This window comes from Pleurodeles waltl, chromosome 5, assembly GCF_031143425.1.
Source record: "Pleurodeles waltl isolate 20211129_DDA chromosome 5, aPleWal1.hap1.20221129, whole genome shotgun sequence".
Taxonomy (NCBI): Eukaryota; Metazoa; Chordata; class Amphibia; order Caudata; family Salamandridae; genus Pleurodeles; species Pleurodeles waltl.
The window spans coordinates 733,533,538-733,555,513 of record NC_090444.1 but is presented as its reverse complement, the minus strand read 5'-3'; the positions used below and the strand labels follow the sequence as shown (position 1 = coordinate 733,555,513).

The following is a 21,976-nucleotide window of genomic DNA, read 5'->3' as shown; positions in this document are numbered from 1 at the left end:
GTGGTGTATAAGAGTAGAATAGCATGCAGTGGCACAGATTGCAGTGACGTAGAATGATGCAGCGTAGAATGGTGTAAAGAACAGTATTGTAGAGAATAGTGGTGCAGAGTGGGCTACAGTGGCATGGAGTGCATCAGCTTTGAGTAAAGTGGCATAGAGAGCAGTGGTATAGAGTGGAATGGCACAGAGTGGAGTGGCACAGAGTAGACTGTTTCAGCATAGAGTGGTGCACGACAGAGTACAGTGGCGTAGAGTGCAGAGTAGATCACAGTGGCATGGAGTGGATTGGCATGGAGTGTACTGGTGTGGAGGTGTACATAGTTGAGTGTACTAAAGTACAGTGCAGTGCTACAGAGTGCAATGAAACAGCACAGAGTGCAATGGTCAAGAGTGCAGTGTTACATAGCCAAGCGGTGTGAGGCAGCTCACACTGGTATAGAGTAGAGTGGTGTAGAGGCATAAAGTGAAATGGCATTGAGTGGAGATTAGAGTGGAGTGGAGTGGAGTGGAGTGGAGTGGAGAATGAATGGTGTGGCAGCATACTGCCATTACAGACAACACATCTTCAATTGAAATTACTATTACATTTGCGCAGACATGGTTTTACTGATAAATGAATATCGCATACAAACAATAGTGTGTAGAAATAGCATCACCTAGTGTGCTCATTTGTTTTGATTGTATTAAAATGTTTGTTTTAACTACACTTCACATTAGAAATGAGGTCTCTAGGTGGCAGTAGTTAGCACCCTGTCCACGTAGGGACCTCACTCTAGTCAGGGTAAGGGAGTTGCACAGTTAAGAAAAGCCTAACTGCTTGAGCCAAGCTACTAAAGGGGTGAACAGGGGTTATCTCGGAAGCAATGTGTAAAGCACTTGCATGCATAAACAGTAACACAGTGGAAACACCACAAAGGTACACCACATCAGTTTAGAAAAATAGTCAATATTTATCAGAGTAAAACAAGACCAAAATGACAAAAATCCAACATACACAAGATACAAATTTCAAATATTAAATTTTAGTATAGCACTTAGAAACACAATAGCTCCAACTGGGGCTATCAGAGTCACTTCCAACAGTCTGACACCACTCACGAGGAAGTGCGGGCCAGTAACAGAGTTGCACGGACCCCGGGTACAGCACCTTGACAAACAATAAGGAACTAGATGTGGCACAGAGTCGGGGAAGTGAGACGTCACTGGAGCCTGTGCGATGTTCGTCCCTTACTGCTAGGCAGGGGAGATGAGGTTTTGGCTCATTATTGCAGGGGAGGGGATGTGGCGTCAGTTACAATGCCTCTGATCCTTCCGACAAGGCACAATAAATGACTCCAGCAGGTCAAGATGTGAGTCGTCAACTTTGTGGTGTCATAGAAGTCACGGATGTTGGTGACATGGCGCTCAAGACTCACATTGTGGCTGGACTTCAGAGGCGCTGCAGGTCGTGATCATTAAAGTCAGCAGGGATCACAGCTCCAGTGTAGGCAGCAGCTTGGAGTCGGGGAGTGGCACCAGTTTCTAAGTCACTCTGGAGTCAATGTGCTTAGTTTCTTCTTGGTTGCACCAGAGCTAACCTCCAAGGGCTCAGGAACTGGATTTGGTATCCCTTGGCAAGTCAGGACTCTCAGCAAGAGTTTTTGATGACCCCGAGACTTCTTAACAGGAGGCAGGTCCATTCAAGTTCTTGGAGAATCTGGGAACGCAGGATGGAGAAAGCGAAGTCCCGTCCATTCACTCCCAACACAAAAGCAGCCAGCAGCAGGCCAGCACAACAAAGCAACAAGCATTGCAGCAGTTCCTCCTACAGCACCCAGCTCTTCTTCCTGGCAGAATGTTCTCAGTCCAGAAGCTTTCTAAGTATGTGGGGTCAGAGGTCCAGTACTTCTACCCATTTCTGTCTTTTGTAGTAGGCAAACTTCAAAGAGAATTCTTTTTAGTGCTATAGACCCTGCCTTCCCTGCCCTGTTTCCAGACACATTCCAAGGGTTGGAGACTGTTTTGTATGAGGACACACAAAGCTCTATTCAGGTACAAGTGTCAGGTCTTTCTGAGCTAGGGTGGTAGGAGGAGCTATCAGCCTGGTGATGGGCCATCAGGATATATGCAGGGCACACCTCAGCTCCCTTTGTGCGACTGTCTAGAGTGAATGCACAAACAGACCAACTGTCATCCTGATCCAGATGTGTATTCAGCAGATGGGCATAGGCACAGAATGGTTAAGCAGGAGCATGCCAACTTTCTAAAAGCGGCATTTTCAAACTTACAATTTAAAAGCCAACTCTACCAAAAGATGTATTTTTAAATTGTGAATTCAAAGACCCAAAGATCCATGTCTCTATCTGCTCCCAATGGGAAATTACACTTAAAAGATGTTTCAAGGCAATCCCCATGTTACTCTATGGGAGAGACAGGTCTTGCAATTGTGAAAAATGAATTAAGCAGTATTTCACTATCCTGTCATATAAAAACATGCCAGTACACGTCCTACCTTTTAAATACATTGCACCCTTTCCATGGGGCAGCATTGGGCCTACTTTAGGGGTGACTTACATTTAGTAAAATGGAGGTTTGGCCTGACAAGTGGGTGCACTTGCCAGGTCGAAATAGCAGTTTAAAACTGCCCACACAGACATTGCAGTGGCTGGTCTGAGAAATATTTACAGGGCTACTCATGTGGGTGGCACAGTCAGTGCTGCAGGCCCACTCGTAGCATTTGATTTACAGGCACTAGGCACACATGGTACACTAAACTAGGGACTTACTAGCCAATCAAATTTGCCAATAATGCATAAACCAACCACCAATACAATTTAGACAGAGAGCACTAGCAATCTAGAACTGGTCAACAGTGCCAGAGTCCTAAAGCCAGCAAAAACAAAATTCAACACAGGATCAAAAACAGGAGGTCAGAAACAAAAAGACAGGGGAAACCATGCCAAGTGTCTAACACTTCAGAATTACCCCAAAAAAGTGCTTCATTTGTGCTTTCTAATTATTATATATTATGATATATCGGTAGGACTAATTTGCTGATAAAGTTTGTTGTGCACTAGAACAAAAAAAATAATATCGTACAATCTTTCTCAAGCACTTTCCCATGAGCGAGCACGATTGTCACACAGGTCCTCTCACTTTGAATTCGGAGAAAGAAAAGTAAACACCAAGCTCCTTGGAAGAGAGAGCCTGACTTTTGACCTTGGACTTTGTATGCACAGCAACTGTGACAAAATAAGAACAAGATTTAAAGGCCTGCTTAAAGAAATCCAGTACTGGTGGTAGAATACAATAAGTAGGGCTTGGGCAAAGGGAAGGAACAAACTCAAGCTGTAGAGCCTAAAACAAATACAGCCAGCAAATAGAAAGAAAGCAAATGTAAGTTACAAACCACAAGGTCAGTGGTAGGCAATATGCAGAATGCATTCCCAGAGAAGCTTGTCTCTAAGATGTTATTAGCAAGCCAACCAGCTGTGCTGTCTGGTAGGCTTCAGCCTAAAAATGTCTCTACAGTAATTAAAAAAGCCTAAGGAATGTCCGCTTATTAACTTATACCGTGGGTCAGTTCCCTTACACTCTACCCAATTATTAGGTAACATTAATAGGTCAAGCATGTTAAAATTAAACTATGACCAGCGTGAATTGTCTAGTTAGAAGTCAGCATTAAACTGACTTCTGAATACACTGTGCTGTTCCATCACAGATTGTATTGCACTTACTACGTAGTGTGGGGCACGGAGCAATCACACTTATTCCCAAAACAATTACAGAGAGGGTGGTTTTGCAAGAGCCGCTGGCTCGTCATTGGATTCCCCTCTCCTGCCTCTCCCCCTTGAACGGCAACCCTGCACCCTCCATCTGAGAGACACTGCAGTACAGGTGACACTGGAAAGAGTTGCCTGGTGCAAAAGTTACAAGTCCTCTGAGGACCTCTACGTCAACAGGGTTGCAGAAGAGGACCACTTTCTCATTTCCTCTACCTGCTTTCCCTTCTCGCTACTCTGTATGCACCAACAGAAATATCCCAGAATCCTACATTCAGAGGTGTTAAAAGAACTAGTCTCTCAAGAACACCCTGTTAATCTTAGAAGTCCCTTGATTCAAGAACTTCTTCAACTGACAACTGTGCTGTGTAGTGGGCCATAAACAAGATTTTAACTTTCAAATTCAATGTTTGTTGAATCCTTCCACTAACAGTACATCAAACTATACTTTCTCCTTTGCATTGCCTATCTGTTTACTCTCATGCCATTAGTAAGAAAATTAGTTACTTGCCTGTAACTGCAGTTCTCCAGTATTGGTATCTTTCATAGATTCACATGCTTGAATTATCCCCGTCGTAGTGGTGGAAGCCTCACGGTAAGTTTAAATACATAAAGCAGTAAGTCAGTAAGTGTAAAACCAATAGTCCCTAGTAGGCCTCATAGGGTATTTTACAGTCTATCCACTTTGTTTTGTGAAAATACCCAAACTTCAGTGTCAACCAATCAGGATTCAGCCCCCTCCCAAACACTCCCAACAGAGGCTGAATTCCCTCAGATTTTCTAGTAGAAGTGTGAAGTTTAATATCTGTATAATAAGGGAGCCTCTGAGGGGAGGAGGGTGGGTCACATGTGAATCTATGAAAGATACCAATACTGGAGAACTGCAGTTACAGGTAAGTAACTAATTAATTTTCTTCTCCAGTATTGGATCTTTCATAGATGCACATGCTTGAATCAGAATAACGAGCAGTAATGTCTTCTTAATCAGTGAATTACTTTGACTGTGATTTTATTGTAATTCTTTAAGTGATGTGACTCACATTAGTTCACCTTTCTACATCCACATATATAGATATAGATATATATCTATATATATAGATATAGATATAGATCTATATATATATATATATATATATATATATATATATATAGATCTATATCTATATATGGAAAATGTCACTTACCCAGTGCACATCTGTTCGTGGCATTAGTCGCTGCAGATTCACATGCTGTGCACATCCCGCCATCTGGTGTTGGGCTCGGAGTGTTACAAGTTGTTTTTCTTCGAAGAAGTCTTTGAGTCACGCGATCGAGGGACTCCTCCCATTTCGGCTCCATTGCGCATGGGCGTCGACTCCATCTTAGATTGTTTTCCCCGCAGAGGGTGAGGTAGGAGTTGTGTATGCTAGTAACAGTGCCCATGCAATGGAGTGAATACGTATGTACATAATGTAGTTTAAAGTAATATATTTATAAATTTACAAATGTTCAAGATCAACTTCTAAACGGCTACAGGCTCCCGGGGAGGCGGGTGGGCGCATGTGAATCTGCAGCAACTAATGCCACGAACAGATGTACACTGGGTAAGTGACATTTTCCGTTCGTTGGCATGTGTAGCTGCAGATACACATGCTGTGCACAGACTAGTAAGCAGTTATCTCCACAAAAGCTTTGGTTCAGCCTGTAGGAGTTGAAGTTGTTTGAAACAATGTTCGTAGTACTGCTTGACCTACTGTGGCTTGTTGTGCCGTTAACACATCTACACAGTAGTGTTTGGTAAATGTATGAGGCGTAGACCATGTAGCTGCCTTACATATTTCGGTCATTGGAATATTTCCTAGAAAGGCCATGGTAGCACCTTTCTTTCTAGTTGAGTGTGCCTTTGGTGTAATAGGCAGTTCTCTTTTTGCTTTAAGATAACAGGTTTGAATGCACTTAACTATCCATCTAGCAATGCCTTGTTTAGAAATTGGATTTCCTGTATGAGGTTTTTGGAAAGCAATAAATAATTGTTTTGTTTTTCGAATTAGTTTTGTTCTGTCAATGTAGTACATTAACGCTCTTTTGATGTCTAATGTATGTAGTGCTCTTTCAGCTACAGAATCTGGCTGTGGGAAGAACACTGGTAATTCTAATGTTTGATTCAAGTGGAACGGTGATATGACTTTTGGTAAAAATTTAGGATTTGTCCGTAGAACTACTTGATGCTTGGGTATTTGAATAAATGGTTCTTGTATGGTAAATGCTTGAATCTCACTTACTCTTCTTAGAGATGTGATGGCAATTAAAAATGCAACTTTCCATGTTAAGTATTGCATTTCACAAGAGTGCATGGGCTCAAAAGGTGGACCCATGAGTCGTGTTAAGACAATGTTGACGTTCCATGAAGGAACTGGTGGTGTTATTGGTGGTATAATTCTCTTTAGGCCTTCCATAAACGCTTTTATGACTGGTATTCTGAATAGTGAAGTTGAGTGCGTAATTTGCAGGTAAGCTGAAATTGCGGTAAGATGTATCTTAATGGATGAAAAAGCTAGCTTTGACTTTTGCAAATGTAGTAAGTATCTTACGATGTCTTTGGCAGATGCGTGTAAGGGTTGAATTTGATTATTATGGCAGTAATAAACAAATCTTTTCCACTTATTTGCATAGCAATGTCTAGTGGTAGGTTTCCTAGCTTGTTTTATGACCTCCATACATTCCTGTGTAAGGTCTAAGTGTCTGAACTCTAGGACTTCAGGAGCCAAATTGCTAGATTCAGCGATGCTGGATTTGGGTGTCTGATCTGTTGTTTGTGTTGCGTTAACAGATCTGGTCTGTTTGGTAGTTTGACATGAGGCACTACTGAGAGGTCTAGTAGTGTTGTGCACCAAGGTTGTCTTGCCCATGTTGGCGCTATTAGTAGGAGTCTGAGTTTGTTTTGACTCAACTTGTTTACCAGATATGGAAGGAGTGGGAGAGGGGGAAAAGCGTAAGCAAATATCCCTGACCAACTCATCCATAACGCATTGCCCTGAGACTGATCTTGTGGGTACCTGGATGCGAAGTTTCGGCATTTTGCGTTTTCCTTTGTTGCAAATAGATCTATTTGTGGTGTTCCCCAACTCTGGAAGTAAGTGTTCAGTATTTGGGGGTGAATCTCCCATTCGTGGATCTGTTGGTGATCCCGAGAGAGATTGTCTGCTAACGGATTCTGAATTCCTGGAATAAATTGTGCTATTAGGCAAATGTGGTTGTGAATCGCCCAATGCCATATTCTCTGTGCCAGGAGACACAACTGTGTTGAGTGTGTCCCTCCCTGTTTGTTTAGGTAATACATTGTTGTCATGTTGTCTGTTTTGACAAGAATGTGTTTGTGGCTTATTATGGGTTGAAATGCTTTCAGCGCTAGAAATACTGCCAATAGTTCTAAGTGATTTATGTGAAACTGTTTTTGCTGAGTGTCCCATTGTCCTTGGATGCTGTGTTGATTGAGGTGTGCTCCCCTCCCTATCATGGAGGCATCTGTCGTTATTACATATTGTGGCACTGGGTCTTGGAAAGGCCGCCCTTGGTTTAAATTTATACTGTTCCACCATTGAAGCAAGGTGTATGTTTGGCGGTCTACCAACACCAGACCCAGAAGTTGACCCTGTGCCTGTGACCATTGTGATGCTAGGCACTGTTGTAAGGGCCGCATGTGCAACCTTGCGTTTGGGACAATGGCTATGCATGAGCTATGAAAAGTGCCTCTGCTCTGTGGGGAGTAGAGTGCGGCCATGGCTTTTGCCGTATCAGTATCTTTTTTGAGTTTCTCAATAGCAGTGTCGACTTCCGGCCCAAACAACTGCTGTTCATTAAATGGCATATTCAGCACGGCTTGTTGTATTTCCGGCTTGAATCCTGACGTACGCAACCATGCGTGTCTCCTTATCGTTATTGCAGTATTTACTGTCCTTGCAGCCGTATCTGCTGCATCCATTGCTGACCGTATCTGATTATTGGAGATACTTTGTCCTTCCTCCACCACTTGTTGTGCCCTTTTCTGGAACTCTTTGGGTAAGTGTTCTATGAAATGCTGCATTTCGTCCCAATGAGCTCTATCGTATCTCGCCAAAAGTGCTTGTGAGTTGGCAATGCGCCATTGGTTTGCTGCTTGTGCTGCAACCCTTTTACCCGCAGCATCGAATTTGCGACTCTCCTTATCTGGAGGTGGTGCGTCTCCCGAGATATGAGAGTTTGCTCTCTTGCGAGCTGCCCCGACAACCACAGAGTCTGGTGTTAATTGCTGCGTAATATAAACAGGGTCTGTTGGCAGTGGCTTGTACTTCTTCTCCACCCTTGGAGTTATGGCTCTGCCTTTTACAGGATCCTGAAATATTTGTTTGGAATGTTTTAGCATTCCCGGGAGCATAGGTAAGCTTTGGTATTGGCTATGAGTGGAGGATAGTGTATTAAACAAAAAGTCATCCTCAATTGGTTCTGCATGCAAGGTGACGTTATGAAAAGCAGCTGCCCTGGAAACCACCTACGTGTAGGATGTACTGTCTTCAGGTGGCGACGGCCTCGCAGGGTAACAGTCTGGGCTGTTATCTGATACAGGAGCATCATAAAGTTCTCATGCGTAGGGATCATCTTGACTCATTGCAGTATGAGTCGGGGATTACATCAGTGGTGGAGTGGCTACCGGTGATGTGTGCATTGATGGTGGTGGAGATGGTGGTGGAGTTGTTTGTCTTGCCACCTTTGCCTGTGGCTGCTTGTCCTTTTCTTGAAAGGCAAGTCTTCTTTTCATCTTAATTGGGGGAAGAGTGCTTATCTTCCCTGTGTCTTTTTGAATGTGGAGCCTTCTTTGAGTGTAGTCTGGCTCTACTGATTCAAGTTCTTCTCCAAACTTATGTCCTTGCATCTGGGAGGACAATCCCTGTTCCTCTGTGTAGGAACCTGTTTTCGGTTCCGAGGCTGGATGTTTCGGAATCGAAACCTTTTCGGTCGCCTTTTTGGGCTCCGAGGAAACCTTTGTTATTTTCGGCGTCGTGGTGTCTCGGTGCCGACCCATTTCGGTGCCACTGTCTCGGTGCCGAAATTTCTCGGAGCCGATGTCTCGGGTCCGAGATTGCTGTGTGGCGGTATATAGACTGGAGTCGGATGACTTCGACACCAGCGTGCCCTTTTTCGGTGCCTTGGCTCGGTCACCTATTTTTTTCGGGTTAAGCCATGGCCTGTTGGCGGTGGCGTCCCCTGGAATTTTGTTGACTTCTCGGGAGTCTTATGTTTTGACGTCTTACTCACGGTTTTCTGCATTTCTTCGGCCTCGAGCTCTTCCGAGTCCGACTCTTGGATAGAGAAAGCTTCCTCTTCTTCCTCGAAAAGCTCTTGTCCTGTCGGCGTCGACGCCATCTGCAATCTTCTGGCTCTTCGGTCTCTTAACATCTTTCTGGACCGAAACGCTCGACAGGCCTCACAAGTATCTTCCTTGTGCTCTGGGGACAAGCACAAGTTACAGACCAGGTGCTGATCCGTATACGGATACTTGTTATGGCATTTTGGACAGAAGCGGAACGAGGTCCGTTCCATCAGCCTTGAAGTCGCACGTGGCCGGGCCGACCAGGCCCCGACGGGGGATCGAAAAAACCCCGAAGGGCCACCGGAGCTCTTCAAAATTCGGTGTCGATCTGTTGTAACTAACCCGATACCGAACGCAAACAATACCGACGTTTTTTCCGAGATTCTAACTAACTTTCCGACCCGAAACACGGAGCGAAAAGGAACACGTCCAAACCTGATGGCGGAAAAAAAACAATCTAAGATGGAGTCGACGCCCATGCGCAATGGAGTCGAAATGGGAGGAGTCCCTCGGTCTCGTGACTCGAAAAAGACTTCTTCGTAGAAAAACAACTTGTAACACTCCGAGCCCAACACCAGATGGCGGGAGAGTAAACCACACTGTGATATAGAATTAGATATTAACGAGACTGAGAACCAATATCGAACATAGCTTGAGAGTGGTGGTGGGATGTGTAAGAGGCTTACCTTAACGAAATAGATGCCTCAGCACTGCCTGTCCCACTGCTGTATCGACATTACTAGTTTCCTCAAGACAGTAGTGTTTTGTAAACGTATGCTGGCTGGACCATGTGGCTGCTCTACAGATGCTATGTAGTGGCACCCCTGCAAAGAGTGCAGCTGAAGTGGCTACCGATCTTGTAGAATGGGCTCACACCTTGGTGTGGAACGGTTTACCTGCTTTTGCATGGCAGAATTGAAATGCCAAGCCAATCCATCTTGCTATAGTCTGTTTGGACACCGCATGCCCCTTTCTTGTTCCTCCAAATGCAACAAATAATTGGTCAGACTGGCGGATGGTTTGTGTTTTCTGTAGATAAAACTTTAAACACCTTTTAATATCAAGGGAATGTAATGTCCTTTCGGCTACTGTTTGCGGATTTGGAAAAAAAGGTTTTTAAGATGACTGGTTCGTTCAAGTGAAACGTTGAGGGAACTTTCGGGATGAATTTAGGATTTGTTCGCAGGATCACACCTGAGTTTGTGAATTGGAGGAAAGGCTGTTTGTCAGTGAAAGCCTGAATGTCGCCGACTCTTTTGGCTGAAGTAAGAGCTACTAGTAACGCTGTTTTCCATGAGATGAATTTTAGATCGGCTTTGTGGATCGCCTCAAAGGGAGCTTTCATGAGCTGCATTAATACAACATTCAGGGAACATAACGGCAGAGGTTTTCTAACTGGCGGGAAAACCCGAAAAAGGCCTTTCATGAATTGCTTGACAATTCTTGTGGAACATAATGAGACCCTGTGTGGTGATCTGCGGTACCTCGAGATTGCTGACAGATGTACCCGAATGGAGGAATATGAAAGTCCTGACTTTGCCAAGAGCAAGAGATATGGAAGTATCTGTTCTGGAGGAGCGGACAAAGGATGTATGTCTTTTGCTGCACACCATATACAAAAACGTTTCCATTTAAGTCTATAAGTTTTGTTGGTAGTGTCAGCTCTAGCTCTTGCCAATATGTCTCTACACTCCGGGGAAATGTTGAGATTCAAGTATTTATTGTATTCAGGATCCAAGCCGACAAATGAAGAGATGACGGATCTGGGTGTCTGACTTGTCCCTGGTGCATCGTTAAGAGAGTCGGACTCTGTCTGAGTTGCAGATGTGGCTGTTCGGGGGTGCATCAGGAGCTCCGTGTACCAGACTTGTCTGGGCCATCTCGGAGCTATGAATAGGAGGCGACACCCCTCCGTCTTTAGTTTGTTGATGACTCTCGGAATGAGTGGGATCGGAGGAAAAGCATAGGCATAAACTCCGGACCATCTCATTGAAAACGCATTCCCCCACGAACCTTTCTGGGGAAGCCAACTTGTGTAAAACTGGCATTTCTTGTTCTCGAGAGTGGCAAATAGGTCTAGGTTCGGTTTGCCCCATAATAGAAGAAGGCGGTTGAGAGTTTTTTGGTCTAGCTCCCACTCGTGATAAGGAATCGCTGTCCTGCTCAGGGTGTCTGCTAGAACGTTGGTTTGCCCTGGCGAGTGAAATATTGTGCTTGACGGCCCATTTCCAGATTTGTTGTGCTAGCTGCGAGAGTTGTAGGGATCTCGTGCCTCCTTGCTTGTTTAGATAAAACATGCTGGTTGTGTTGTCTGTCCTGATTAAGACGCTTGAATGTTGTAGCTTTGGCAAGAAAGCTTTTAGAGCTAAGTGTATTGCCTTGAGTTCTAGGTAATTGATGTGGAGCTGAACCTCTTTCGCATTCCAGGTTCCGCTGATTTGCAGGTCCTCGCAGTGTGCACCCCATCCTTCGAGAGAGGCATCCGTTGTTACTATGTAACTGGGTGTTTGATGAAGGAATGACAGTCTGTTTCACAAATTGGTTAGAGTCGCCCACCACCTCATAGTGTTTTTCATTAGAGGTGTTATGTGAATCTTGTCTTCGAAGGAACCGTTGATCTGGGTCCATTGTATGTCCAATTGCTCTTGCAGGGGTCGCATATGGAGTCTGCAATCTGGGACTAGCGGAATGCAAAATGAGATCATCCCTAGCAATGATTTGTAGATGCGGACTGAAACTAACTTTTTTGTGAAGAGCCTGCCTGCCAAGGAAGTTAATTTTTGTTTCCTCTCCTGAGATGGGTACGCTTTGTTGTGGACTGTGTCTAGTATTGCTCCTAAGAAGTTTAGTACCTGTTTGGGGTGGAGCTGAGATTTCTGGTAGTTGACTACAAACCCCGGGCTGTGTAACAATTGAAGGCAATAGGAGATATGACTTATTACTTGCGACTTTGACGGTGGCTTTATGAGCCAGTCGTCCAGGTAAGGAAAGACCTGGTACCTGACTGGCGAAGATGTGCTGCTACCGGAGCCAACTTTTTTGTGAAGATTCTGGGGGCCGATTTGAGACCGAATGGGAGAACTCGGAATTGGAGGTGCATACCACCCACTCTGAACCTTAGGAATTTGCAGTGGTTGCTATGTATGGGAATATGAAAGTAAGTATCCTGGAGGTCTAGAGATGCCATCAGATCTCCCGCATTTAAAAGACACAGGACATCCTGAAGTGTTACCATCCTGAACGACTGTTTCTTTAGAAACTTGTTTAGTGCTCTCAAGTCCAAGATGGGGGGGGGCAGTCTCCTGAGGGTTTCTTTACGAGAAAGAAGCGGGAATAGAATCCTCTGTTCTTTCTGAGAAAAAGGGACTGGCTCTACCGCTCCTTTGCTCAACATCACTCTTACTTCCTTGAGGAGTCCGTTCATTCTCGGGGGTGGTGGGCCCGATGGAGGAACAAATGGTGGTGTTTGTGTGAATTCCAGAGTATGACCTCTGGCCACTATATCGAGTACCCATCTGTACGATGTTATAGCCTCCCATTGGGGGAAATAGGAAGTGATGCGACCTCCGACCCTCGATATTGGTGGGTGGGGGAAGCGCCGAGATGACTGACGGGCAGAAAACAATGACCCGCATCTCTTCCTCGGGCAGCTCCTCTTCCTCTAGTTGGATGTTTATAAGCTGCGGCCGGTGGTAACCTATAATGCTGCTGTTACTGGTGGTACTGGTGTCGTGATCCTGTGGAGGAAGACTGATACTGGGATCTGTATTGTTGGTATCCCCCTCGAAAGGAGTAATTTCCTCTTCCCCTTGCTCCACGAAAGGCTGTTTTTTATATTAAAGGGTACCTAGAGATTTTGCCGTATCCGTATCAGTTTTGATAGCCTGCAACATGTCGTCGACATGCTTCCCAAACAACCTTTCTCCATCAAAAGGCATGTCGAGAACAGGTCTCTGGACTTGAAATGATGTAGCCTTAAGCCATCCTTGCCTGCGCAGGACTGCTGCGCCAGCTAATTGTCTGAAGCCAGTTAGAGAAATGTCTATTGCGCGGTCTATAATCTCTGCGGAAACCCTTTCTCCCTCCTGCAACACCTTTTTTGCTTCCACCTTGACGTCTTCTGGCAGTAGATCTAAAAAGGCAGACATGTCTGCCCACATTTGGCGATCATAACTTCCCAGGAGGGAGAGGGAGTTAGCCGCCTTAACCTTCGACCGCTGCAACAGAGGATAATTTTTTACCGATGTTGTCTAATCTCCTCCCTTCTTTGTCTGGGGGAGATGCTATAGGTGTGGAGGGGTTTCTGGAACGTCGCTGTGCTGCCTGTGATATCACAGAATCAGGTTTTGGCTGCGACACTAGACAGGCCGGAGAATCATCTGGGGCCTTGTACTTTTTCTCCAGTCTTGGCATTTGTGAAGGCACTGTTGCAGGATTTTTCATTGCCTTCAAACCCTCCTGCCATAAGAAATCTACTATGGGTATAGCTCTTACCGATCTCTTTGATGGCTCTTTGAAGTCGTACAGAAAACATTCGGTTTCATGAGAGACAATTGAAAGGCCAAAACGCTTTGCCGCTCTCTCTATTAAATTATGAAAACCTCCTATGTCCCCTGGAGGCGAATCTACTGGACCTGCTGGCGGTGGAGATGGCGTGGAGACGAGATAATCATCCCATTCACTAGCTGCCGAATCTCTTAGCTCACCCTCTTCCCTTTCGTCATCTGACGAGGGATGAGCTTCCGGAGTTTGGCTAGTTACCGGTATGCTAGCCTGTGGTGTTTCCGGAAGATTAGTAGTCTGGGTTTGACGAGGTGTCTGGTAGCTTTCAGGTCTAGGTGGCGTGGTCCGAGTTGATGGTGGAAACCTTTTATAATAGTCATTCAGCATATATTGTAGGTCTGCCACTAGTGTGCTAGGCATGGAGAGGGGCGATTGTTGTTCTGCCTGTGGGTACGATGTTGAGGCGTAACTAGGCTGGTAATGCTGTTCCTCCTCATCATCAAAATCTTGGCATTTGACATGGAGTTGTGACGGGCTACTAGCTGCCCCAAACATTCCGTCGTTTTGAGAGTATGCATCATCGTCATCATCTAAAAGATGCTGTGGGGGTATGGCAATACTTTACTTGGTGAGGTATGCATTGGCAGAATATCAGACGCTTTGTCCCCCATGGTAATAAGTGAAAGGGGTAAGAACCTGGTGGAGTCATACTGATGATATGAGTAATGGTGCGGCGAAGTATCCAGGTAGGTCGATGGTTTATACACTGTTAGTGCTGTGGACGATATGATCGTCGGCGGGTCCTTCGTCGGCGGGTCCTTCGTCGGCGGGTCCTTCGTCGGCGGGTCCTTCGTCAACCGTTGTTTTGTATCCGTATCCTCTGTAGGTGCCGTCGTCGGCAGTGCCTTTTGAAACCTCAGTGAGAGGTGCTTCGTAGATGGGAGTGCCCTGGTCGATTGGTGAACCCAGGAGGCCTCCGCCGTCGACGATGTGTTTGTCGACTAAGCCTTCTTAAAAAATGTTGCCGTAATTATCGTCGTCGACGAGAACGGCAACGACGTCGTAATCATTGGTGAAACCGCTGTTGTGAACGTCGACTAAACCGTAGTAGATGTTACCGCCGACACTGTCGTCGACGGGGTGGTCGTCGACGGTTGTTTTTTCCCTGAAGATGCTTTTTCTGGCTCTTTTTGGGGTGACAGACAGGGATGCCTATTTTTAGGTGCTTTTCCGATTCAAAGGCGTAGTAGGCTCTGAATGAACCTTTTTTGGCAAAATTTTTAGTGTCTCTGAGTGGGAAACATCTTTTTTCGTCTCAGTAGAAACTTGTTTTGCCTTTTTGGGCATCTTCCTTGGTGGCTCATCAGACACTACTTCTCTCACCTGTTCTTTTCTGAGGGCGAGAAGCATGAGATGACGCTTCACTGTTGTCTGAGGAAGGATGTTCTATGGCTTTCTGTTTCTGTAGCCATAAGAGAAGTCTACCTTCACGGTCCTTGAGGGTTTTTTGACTAAAGGTGCGACAGATTTTGCAGTCTCTCACCTTATGGTCTGGATGGAGGCAGTAGATACATTTCTTGTGGGGGTCATCAACATGCAGTCTCTTCTTCCCACAATTGTCACAGTCTCTGAACAGACCCTTCTTTGTCTTTTCAGACATGATAACGCCGTAAAGCTAGTTTCCTGAGAGAAACAAACTTCAGTCAGAAATAAGGAAAAAACTGAGCAGAGCTCAGGGAGACTCCCCCTTCACACGACGTGCGGTAGAAAATCTGAGGGAATTCAGCCTCTGTTGGGAGTGTTTGGGAGGGGCTGAATCCTGATTGGTTGACACTCAAGTTTGGGTCTTTTCACAAAACAAAGTGGATAGACCGTAAAATACCCTATGAGGCCTACTAGGGCCTACTGGTTTTACACTTACTGACTTACTGCTTTATGTATTTAAACTTACAGTGAGGCTCCCACCTCGACGACGGGGATGATTCAAGCATGTGAATCTATGAAAGATCCAATACAGGAGAAATGTTACACTCATTCTTGTGGTAAAATGAAATGATAGATTTGTTCTCACCAGTCCCCTTGTTCTTTTAATTTTCTTTTTAAAGATACATTGCTGGGGGGAAACAAATCATGCAAACCTGTTCATAAGACTAATATTCTAATTCTACCAAAATTACTCAGCAGCTATAAATATTTAGTTTTGCATCTCGTATGACTGAAGGAACAATTTGGATCTTGTGATGAAAAAGCCCAAACTGTGGCGCAAGAGGATTGTTCTGTCCCCGTTTGGCATGCCTGATCATTTATTTTATCAGCCAACAGTCAAATGGTGTAAGGTGGCAAATGTGTCATCACTACCAAAAGAAATATTGTTAACACCCTTGCAGCAGATTTTATCACCAATGATGTACCTTAAATTGATCCTGATGTCTCACAACCAACAGAAAATTCCCCCTTGCGGATCATTAAAACCTGATACTTTGTGATTTCATGCCTCAGCCTACTGAGGGATCCCACCTATACGCTTTCACCAAGGCCAACTTATGAATGACAGATTCCCCAATCATCCCTTCAATATTCTCCGTTCCTTCGTATCCCCCTCCTGCTGAGGTGCTTGGTCTGATCCCTCTCCTTCCCTGCAATGCCCCGCTCGTATGGAGGATTTAAGTTTTCAGTACTCCTACCCTGGCTGTTATACCTGTACATACCTCTTGGTGAGATTCCCTGGGGAGTGGGTGGGTGGACTTTTTTTCCACTCATTTAGTTGTTTGTTCTTATTCTCTAAAAAGACACTGCAACATGAACACTCAGCCACCAGGCATAAGTATGTGATTTTGAATATAATCCTGTTCCAAATGTACTCTGCCCTGTTCATGTATGCTTCTGTTATATGGTCTAGGTGCTGTGTGTCAATAAAATGGTTAAAAAAAAAATCTCACCCCACAAACCAGGCATTTCAAATATGCTAGATACATTTAAATATGGATATAGCAATCCCTGAAGACCAGATTGCATATGAAATGCCCTCAATATGGAAGCAGGTTCAGGCCTTGAATAGTCATTATCCGAAAATGAAGGGCTGAATACTTCAGTTCGGAGTCTGGAGATCAAATGCTGGGACTTCTTCCATCCTTCTTTGAAATAAACAGACAGTATGCTCTTAACCTCTCGTAGTTATCTTTTACTGAGTACTTCCTCTAGAAAACATGTTAACTGTGTTTTGCTGGTAGCTTGATACCTCAGTAGAATAATATAATTCTACTTAATACCATTTCTTTGTTTGGTGATCGATATCCCTTTACCATTAGGATCTCAGTCTCATATTTCTGTGTTGCTTCTGTAAAGCATGTGGTGTTTTCTGTTTAATGTTTTGATTAGTATGTTAAGGGAAACAATACTGATATACCTGCCATGTTCCTGGCGTCCTATAAAAATAAGATTGATGTTTTAGAGGGTAGATCAACTTGTGTATCTATCTTATGTTTTCATAACTTAAGTAAGACCCAAGAAGTGCTCCTCATTAATTCCTATTCTTAATAATTGTGTCTGTACTTATGGAATAAATCCAGGCACCCTGAGCTATTCATATTGTCACAATAATAGGCTTATTTTTATTTCTCAAGTGCTCATCTGTAGCATCTGAAGTCTAATGAATGTCAGCATTCTCCCTCTTGCACATTCTATTTCTCATCTGTTTACATTGCACATCTGGAACAAACTAGAATGAAGTTACCATATTTTCTTAGAAATGCATTATAATCAATAATTCTCCAGATCATGGTTGCTCCTCTGGGATATCTTGCAAATTGCTGCATTAATTCTATTGCTTTGTTTTTCATCGAGTGAAGGATTGGTGTCTCCGAGCCACCCTGAATAATGGATTTATTTTTAGCTGTATGTACCCCCATAAAGTGTACATAAATGCTGATATGGATCAAATCTTGAGGAGCTGCCTTACACAGCAGAACTCAAACACTGTGTGGTATGATTAGGCCTCATTAGGGGGAACCCTTAGTCACTGCTGAATCCTGGTCTTCAAGTTAGAGAGTAGTGTAATTTACTTTATTCATCCTCTTCCATTCCCCCCACCACCATTACCAGACAGTACTTCCTGCTCTCCAACTTCTTGCCCTTTTGACAGCCAAGTGCCCTTGACAATGGCGGATGGAAAGCATGGCTTCCTATATTAGTGCGCTCCTAAACCACTTTCATGTTCTTCTAAAAAGAAAAAGATTACAGTTCTAAGGCTACTTTTTACAGGCCTGTTCATTCTGTATCATAATGTTGAAGCTATTTGTTAAGCACATTGTCCCAGGATATGACTAGTTCTGATCTAGATGGTGGTTCTTCTAAAGACAGCAAGTGTTCTAGGATGGCCAATTTAAAAAAAAAAAAAAAAGGTATTTTCCGTTCCTAAAATCTCTGCTGAATCATTCTCATATAACTATTTTCTATGAAGCACAACTGAAGAAAGTACCAATAGGACATCTTTAGGTACTCCTCGAAAGATGCATTTCAGAAAGTGCTTCTGTACAGCTTCTTAACAGATGCATGCATATATACATACATACATACATAACAGAAATAACACCTCCAAATCAGATGGCTATCAAAATACTATCTGGGTTGTTTGTCAGAAAAATGGTCTTATGTCATTCAACTCCTGCCTGGGGCTAAAACATCTACAAATGAAGTGTTATATTCTGAATTCAACAGTAGATAGCAGGAGAGTGCGCACCATGTGAATCTGAATCAGACAATATTCACCAAATGTAACAAGTAGGCCCAACAATATCGAGAGGAAGGAAGGATGTACTGCAGCCATTGGAAGGAGGTTGAACTAATCATCAGTCAAGTATAAAAACAAAATAACAGAAAAGGCTACAATAAGTAAGCCTGTCGAGGTCCAGCTGTAAATGCTGAACTGTTTACATAGTTGAAGCTATGTTTAGAGGTTACACAGGGTAGAATGACTTTTGTGATAGGAAATATAAGACTTGAATAATTAAGGAGACTATGTGAATATAAAAACATCAACTAAGTCTAATATTAGTGTGTGGAACGTGCTTCAAGGAATACAATACATAGAAGATACATTGGCCACAGGAAAAAAAACTATATAAAATACAGACAATTTACCTTCTGACACTCCATTTAAATCATTGCCCAGTTTTAATAAAATGAAATGCGGATTTAAATTTACCTGGTGGTAGAAACCTGCTTGTGCCATTGGATCAGGCTGAGCCCACCTATACCCCACATGAGGCCATGATGTGAAAGTATCCCGCCTGTTTGCTTCACTGTACATCAAAGACCTTAAAAAATAAATAAAAAAAAAGATGTAATACTAAGGGGAGGTTAAATGATTCAGGATCAGATTAATGTGTGACATACTCCGATATACATTGATTGTAATGCTTTCAAATACTTTCATTAATAACAAATGCTCCATTTAAAACTCAGTCTGGCTAACCCATGGCATCCAGTCATTCTGCTGAACTCAATGTGAAGAATCCTGTAATGGGCCTGGGACTATGTTTTTTTTCCCCTTTCAAAACAGTCCACTTACTACTGACTAAAAGTTCTCCCTCACCGATCCATCAGTTGTTCATGCTTACACTAAATCTGGCTATCAGATGAGGAAGCTGACATGTCAGCTAGGCGGAACATAATGAGTAAAGTTTTGTCTATGGCCAAGCAAAAAACTTTAAGAGGGTTAAAAGGTTCACGTGAGAGAGAAAGCAAGAAAGAGTGTGAGTCAGGGATTGACATGTAGAGGAGTGAGTGAACGTGTGAGAGAATATACAAATTTAAAAGCTAATGCACAATATGTTTTCCAAAGGACTACCTAAGAGGTGCAAGTTATAATGATGCTCCCACCCACTGCCATAGCTGGTAATTGGCCAAACTAAAACAATATATTCACAAACGGGCAAGTGTAGATCAACGAACTGGACGACAGTGTGAGAGACCGGGATAGAGCAATGTGCTAAGTGAATAAAATCACTACTACACAACTAAGACTGAAAACATAACAATCACAACCCAGGATCAACCCTTATCCCAATTGGCAATTTGAGAAAGATGACAAAAAAAAAAAGAGAAAGAAAAGAAAAAGTGCAAATAAACAGGCATACTAATCTACTCTACTTCCAACAAACGCCAAAAATGTAATTTTGTAATCTTTCGTCATTAACCACAAGGGTTGTTTCCCCCACACCGCACCCCCACCGACATATGCATGTCAGTTTTGTTGCCAATAGTGAAAAATTCCAATGCACCCATTAATCAACACCATAAGTAGACAAAGGCATAGACACAAAATGTCTCATCCCGTTTAATAAAGGACACCTCTCTCTATTGCTCCACTTAAACGGAGGAGCCAGTCAAGGAAGCCAGTCTTGAACCTACCTACAACAAGATTAAAACAAACACACACTGTGTATAAATAAGCATACCAAAACTTGTAGGGAGGTGTCTGTTAATGTAAAGAGGGTCGATAATATTTGACCTTTTCTACCCATAAGTTCTAGCAAATAATCTGTTGGCAGTTTATTATGAAACACTAGTTTCCACATTGCGAAGTTTTCTATCTAAAGCATTGTGTACTTGTATTCCAGTGCACACAATGGGTCTGAAAAACGTTTGTATGGTTTAGGAACACACACAAAATTATAACATTGTGGGTGCCCACCTCCTGAATTCACATTCACACCCTACTCACATTTCACACTACAAAAATCCACTCAACTGCCAAATTCTCAACAATGAAATGAACTTTTCAGGCAATGCAATTCACAAAACTCAACTGTAAGAAACGGGATTTGCAATATATGAACGTAAATTCCTGTTTTCTGCATAGAGGTTCAATGTATTTTTGAGCACTGTTCCAAAAGTGAACCACCAACACTGTCATCATATGCCATAGCGGTGTCAAATGTGAAAAGACTTTCAAAGTACTCAGGGCAGGTCTACATAACGTGATAGGCAAATGCTCTATTTGGTTATCGAGTCCTGTGCAGCCTAAAGATCCCTCTAATATCACCCAAGAGCTTATAGTGCTAAAGGGTTAGCTTCAGTTGTGTTGAACTATTTCAAGAAATCAGACAATACCGTTCCATCTCACGCATTTCTGGTTATCACTTGAATCTTTATACTCAACAGACAAACACTTGCAAAAGTTTTTTTTTTTTTTTAAATATATATTTATTTGGCTTTTACAATAAAAAAGCAGCACATTGAGAGCTCCAAATAAATTCATCAATAATATACCTTATTAAAATAATAAACCAATAATGCAGTTACACTTGTTGTACGATCAGCGGTGCAACATTTGACCATATATACACATGTGCAGCTGTAAAGAGACCAATAACTACCAATTATAAAGAATAGTCCAAAGCCTCCACTGCGAATACTTGGGGTAGCGGCTTCCATACCCCTTTCTAAGTCAAGTTAACGAGTCAGTCTGCCCCTACTATTCCACTATCGCCTATCCACAAATCCTAGGGAGGAGATTCAAATTGATTGGCTCCTATGCCACTTCCAGAATAGAGCCCAGATCGCTTCACCCTTCTTGAGAGCATTGTGGCTTCTTTTCTCATAAATAGCCCTTTCAAAATTAAAAGTAGCCAGCAAACAAGCAAACCTCTGCTGATAGGTAGGAGGAGGGTCCTTATCAAGCCAGCAAGATGCTATACACAGGTGGGCCACCGCCAAGGCAGTAAATACAAATCGTTAGGCTTTATTTGAGACCTTCTCATTACATATTCCAAAGATAAGCAGGGTCAGTAAAATATTAAAGCCAAAACAAACATGAAAAAATGTGCAGTCTCTCCCCATAAAGGCTCAAGGTTTTAACAAGTACCAAACATGTGCAGAGCATCGGCATTTAAATGCTGACACAGGGGACAGGAGATGCCTAGTGTTCTGCTTCAACTAGTTATTTCCGAGGAGTGTAATACTGGTCAAAAATAGTTTTATAATGTTGTACCTGAAGAATGACCGCTATTAGGATAGTACATGTCAGCTGTAAGGATTCCAGAAATGACCGCTCCTTTGTCCCCAGCTTATCATGGCATTTTTCAGCATGTTTACCCAGGTCATCTAACCAGAATGTCTAACAATTCTGCCTTCTGAAAACCACAGGCACCAGCACTTTTTTTTTTCTTTGACTCAAGAAACCCTAATTTGCAGATACTTAAAATAGACCCTTTGGGGGAATTTCAAACGTATCTTGTAATTCTTCAAATGAGAAAATTCCTTCAGGTGAAAAGAAATCCCACAGCCTCTCAATTCCGTGCTCCCAATCCAAGGCGGGGTAGCCCCTAAAGATCTCTGGTAGGGATGGGTTGCTCTGTATCAAAATAAAATGATAATGCCCTTG

At 43.3% G+C, this 21,976-nt stretch overlaps 1 protein-coding gene across 4 annotated transcripts in view; it reads right to left on the bottom strand.

Annotated features, from left to right (window-relative positions):
• Positions 1-21,976, bottom strand: part of BIRC6 (baculoviral IAP repeat containing 6) — a 1,722,273-nt gene that overhangs the window by 1,584,417 nt on the left and 115,880 nt on the right. For all 4 annotated transcript variants that reach the window (XM_069234691.1, XM_069234693.1, XM_069234692.1 and 1 more), the window contains exon 5: positions 18,794-18,905. In XM_069234691.1, the coding sequence (XP_069090792.1) occupies positions 18,794-18,905 (112 nt within the window). The remainder of the gene's footprint in view (positions 1-18,793; positions 18,906-21,976) is intronic.